The sequence below is a fragment of the Dipodomys merriami genome, unplaced genomic scaffold, assembly GCF_024711535.1.
Source record: "Dipodomys merriami isolate MVZ:Mamm:240054 unplaced genomic scaffold, mDipMer1.0.p SCAF_129, whole genome shotgun sequence".
NCBI lineage: Eukaryota > Metazoa > Chordata > Mammalia > Rodentia > Heteromyidae > Dipodomys > Dipodomys merriami.
In genome coordinates this window covers 2,169,770-2,174,582 of record NW_027202593.1, presented here as the reverse complement: position 1 = coordinate 2,174,582, position 4,813 = coordinate 2,169,770, and the positions used below count along the sequence as shown (strand labels likewise).

The window sequence follows — 4,813 nt, the reverse complement described above, 5'->3', positions numbered from 1 at the left end:
GATCAGACACAAGTGCAAAGCGTGGAGCCTGGGCCTGGAGAATGCCAGGCAGTGACACTTTGGCTAAATCTTGAAGTTTCTTGTCAGAATCAGGGCAGACAGGGATGGTTTTGAAGGAAAGTGCAGGTTAAGAAACTGCAAGGGGGGCTGGGAAGGTGGCTCAGTGGTAGAGCACTTGCCTTGCATGCATGAGGCCCTGGGTTCGATTCCTCAGCACCACATAAGCAAAAAGAAAAAAACCGGAAGTGGCGCTGTGGCTCAAGTGGTAGAGCGCTCGCCTTGAGCTGAAGAGCTGAGGGACAGCGCCCAGGCCCAGAGTTCAGGCCCCATGACCGGACCCAAAAAAAAATAAAAAATAAAGATGCCTGGCTAGAAATAGGTCCAGAGACAGGACAGTAGGAGGAGAGCGGATAAAGGGCGGTCACGTCCCAGCTCCAGCTCCCGAGAAGCAGGCCCTGCATCAGATAGGGTATCTGCACTGGGAAGTCAAGAATGAAATCTAGGCTTTAGTGTTTCCTAGCTGTGGCATCTCAGGAGCCGGTTAGTCTCCATCTATAGCGTAGGAATCACCCTCAGCCACACGGAGCTTTAAATCTCTCCTCCAAGTGCCCTACTTCAGTGGACGTGCACTTCTATTCCCCTGGTCTAACTTTCATCTTCTTCTGTATCCCGGAAGTGGGAGGGCCACCCACAGCCACTCAGAATGGGAGCTCAGTGGGGTTCAAGGACACACGGGGTCCTCAAGGTCAGTGAGCTCCAAAGGATGCCGTGCGTGCGTGGATGGCTGTGGGCGTGGCCGGCTCCAGGAACGGGGGAGGTGAAGCCTCGCGTGAGGTCCCTGTGACTCACCTGCAGCCGTCTGCGCCCAGCAGCGCCATGGCTGTCTTACGGATGTAAATTCTGGTCACATAGTTGAGCCCTGGAGAGGGCTCTGGGACTGGAATCGGTGAGCTTAAGCACACAGGGTTATTGACGGAGCGGGAGGGAAATGTGGGGTGTGGGCAGGCAAACGTGGGGCTCTCCTACCCCCCCCCGTCCCCAGGGACTGCCTGGGCCAGGGCAGTGACCCAAGGAAGCCGTCCCTGGGGAATAAATTAACCGCCCTCCCTGGGGACCACACCACCACCTCCTCCTGCAAAAGATGAACAGTTCTGCTTTAATTATTCGTCTCCAAACTGCTTTTATCCTATCTTTCTTTTGGGCTCAATCTTTTTTTTAAACCCACCTACCTTACAGATCAAAGGTCTAAGTGCAGAGTTTTTTTTAAAAAGGAAAAAGAAAAGAAAAGAAAAAGTCCAGCCAGCCAGCTAGTTCAAAAACACATCAATTTGATTTTTCTTTCTTTCTTTCTTTTCTTTCCGGTCGTGGGGCCTGAACGTGGACTTGGGCGCTGTCCCTCAGCTCTTCAGCTCAAGGCTAGAGCTCTACCACTTGAGCCACAGCGCCACTTCCGGCTTTTTCTGCTTATGTGGTGCTGAGGAATCGAACCCAGGGCCTCATGCATGCGAGGCAAGCACTGTACCACTGAGCCCCCTTCCCCCAATGTGGGTATTTTAACACGTTCTTGCCACCGATAACTACCAAGCTCCACATCAGCTTCAACTGCTTTCTGACGTGCTGGCTTTAATAAATACCTTAATTCTGATTGAGGGTGAACATATCTTTTTGCCTGTGGGGCAAATTCCTCATCATTTGTTGGAAGTAAGCAAACTGTTTCTTTTGCTTATGGTTAGCTAGTGTTTTAATAATTTCCTTAGGGGAGAGAAAGAAGAGAGACAGAGACAGAGGTAAAGAGAGAAAGAGGTAAAGGAAAGGCAGACCGGGGATGGGGGAGGAAAGGGGAAGAAAGAGAGGAATGCAAGTTAATGTTTTAATTTGCTTTTGCACATTATACTCACAACCTGACTTGAAATTGTACAAGTCCTTAAAGATAACAACAAAATGCTATTCTAAAAATACCTTGTCTTTGGGACGGGCTCTGTCCTGGGACCTCCAATGCCTCCTCAGCCACATTTCCTTCTTGCCTTGATCCTTGAGATCAACCCCAGCCTGCGGTAGAAGTTTAGAGGGTTCTTGTGTTGTTAGGAAAGCATTTTTTCTTTTAAATCTCTTCTCAGCTTTTATGCCTGGGTTTTTAACCCCCTGTGCTTTTGTTATTTTTAAGTAGTTGTACGAGGGAGTTACAATGCCATGTGTCATTTATGAGTACAATGCATTTTGGTCACTGTCGCCCCTTCCGTCACTCTCTCCTGCCTGTCCCAACCCCACCCGTCCCCTCCATTCCCAGATCTCAGCCTCCCAGTAGCGAGGATGGCAGGCGTGAACCACGGGCACCTGGCCTAAGTCCTATCTTTGGGTTTCCAGATATCAAATGCACTCCCCGAGACCACACCAGCTTTCCTTCGTGCTGAGTCTTTGCCGAAGAATTCTGCTTTAACAGAACACCACCCTTCAATAAGTCCTTTAACATTACACAGTGTAAAAACGTCTTCCACGTTTATTAGAAACATTTTTGAAGGGGCCTCCTCACACTGTCTCGAATTTCTTACACAGGTTTCCGTAAGAGAAATGTTCTTTAGAAAGTCATGCGTGTGTGCTTGTCTTTTCCTCGTATGACTATGCCACACACCAAAGTTAGGCTTTACTCCTTTGGGGCTGGGATTCAGGAAACTAAGTGCCAAGGATCAGTGTTCAATCGCAGCAGTGAAATGAAACATTACATTTTGAATACATGCTACCCTCCACGCTTCCGCACGCGTTGCATCCTAGCACACAGATCTCGCGTGGGCGTCTGTTCAGCAACCTGAACACACACATCCCTAAATTGAATATAGTATCTGGGCTCCATAAAAAATCACCCGCCGACCAGCACGCTCACGACTGTGCTAACAGATCCTCACACAGAGCCACCCATTACGAAGACACCTGGCATCGCGTAAGTTTCACCAGGGCCTTTTTCACGTCCTGGTTCCTCAGGCTGTAGATGAGGGGGTTGAGCATGGGGATCACCGTGGTGTAGAAGACGGAGGCCACCTTCTCCTGGAGGGCGGAGGTGCTGGACGCAGGCTTGAGGTACATAGACATGAGAGACCCGTAGAAGACGAGCACGGCGGTCAGGTGGGAGCTGCAGGTGCTGAAGGCTTTGGCCCTGCCCTCTTGGGAATGGATGCGCAGGATGCTGGCGAGGATCAAGGCGTAGGATGTGCCGATGGTCAGGCTGGTGGCTCCCATGTTAAACCCACCGATGACAAAGATCAGAAGTTCGTCCACGGCCGTGCTGGAGCAGGAGAGCTTTATCAGGGGGACGATGTCACAGAAATAATGCCTAATGGTGTTTGAGCTGCAGAAAGACAGCCTTAGGATACAGCCTCCGTGAATCGCCGCGTCGACGAGGCCCACGGAGAAGACGGCAGCCACCAGCAGAAAGCAGAGGCGGGGGGACATGATGGCGCCGTAGCGCAGGGGGTGGCAGATGGCCGCGTAGCGATCGTAGGCCATGGCCGCCAGCATGTAGCACTCGGAGATGACAAACAGGCAGAAGAAGAAGAGCTGAGCCATGCATCCCGAATACGAGATCGTCCTGCCCCTGCCTAGAAACCCCGCCAGCATCCCGGGGGTGACGGCCGAGGAGTAGCAGAGGTCGATGAAGGACAGGGCGCCGAGGAAGCAGTACATGGGCGTGTGGAGCTGAGGGCTGCACTTGATAATGGCCATCAAGCCCAGGTTTCCCACCACGGTGACGGCGTAAACCCCGAAGAACAGGCAGAAGAGGGGCCGCTGGAGCTCGGGCTGCTCCGTGAGTCCCAAAAGGAGAAACTCAGTCACCACGGAGTGATTGTGTACACCCATGCTCCCCCACGAAATCTACGGAGCAGAAAGGAAGAGTCGGGTTAGACGGGTGGACTTCCAGCTTGCCCCCAGTTCCCCAGGACCAGGCATTCCAGCCAGAAAAATACTGAGTGTTACTGGAGATTTGAACTCAGGACCCAGGGCTGGCTAGGCAAGCCAGCGCCACCAGTAGTCTATCACCGTGTATCACCAGTAGTCCTATCACACCCCGAGCCCTTGTTGCTTTCTTTTTTAGGTAGATTCTCACTTCGCCCAGAGAAGGCTTTGAATGGAGATCCTCCCACCGCCGCGTCCGGGGCAGCGGGTGGCAGATGCCCATCGGACCTCGCTGCTCTGAGCCACGGCCCCAGCCACGTGGCAAAGCACACAATGCCGGCTCCGGCATTTCAACCAGAGTCCTGCACGCTAGTTGGAGGGGTCGTTTTCGGTTATTCTCCCCTCGATGTGAAATCGTCTTCCTTCTTGCTTGTTTCCTCCCCTGACCCTCTTTCTCGGGACCAGAAAGCATTCCAGGTTCATGCAAGGCCTGACTTGGAAAATGCTCTCAGCAAAAGCCTTCCTGGATCAAGGGTAGGAGTTGTACAAGTTTTATATTCCAGCATTTTGTTAACTATCTCTGAATTCAGAGATACCACAGGTGTTGTGTATGTCAAATAGCTTGTAACAACACATTGTGTTGTGTTTTAGATAGAAATGTTATAAAAAGCTTGACTTAAGACATAAAAATGAGCACTAGTAGCCGCTGTGAGGGGCCCACACCTGTAATACCCTAGCTACTCAGAAGGCTGAGAACTGAGAATCTCCATATGAAGCCAGCCAAGGCAGACAAATCTGAGAGACTCTTATCTCCTATTAAACAACAAAAAGCTAGAAGTAGAGATGTGGCTCAAATGGAGCACACCAGCCTTGAATAAAAAAGCTGAACAAGAGCTGAGATCCTAAGTTCAAGCCCCAGTGCATACAT

The 4,813-nt window shown here is 51.3% G+C and overlaps 1 protein-coding gene across 1 annotated transcript; it reads right to left on the bottom strand.

Annotated features, from left to right (window-relative positions):
• Positions 1-2,913: 2,913 nt before the first annotated feature.
• On the bottom strand, positions 2,914-3,849 carry LOC138824449 (olfactory receptor 8D4-like). The gene has a single exon (XM_070018326.1). It carries the CDS (start codon positions 3,847-3,849, stop codon positions 2,914-2,916), a length of 936 nt encoding a protein of 311 aa, XP_069874427.1.
• Positions 3,850-4,813: the final 964 nt, after the last annotated feature.

What these genes read in the sequence shown, in the direction of transcription:
- LOC138824449 (XM_070018326.1), bottom strand. Translation starts at nt 3,849, where the DNA reads ATGGGTGTACACAATCACTCCGTGGTGACTGAGTTTCTCCTTTTGGGA.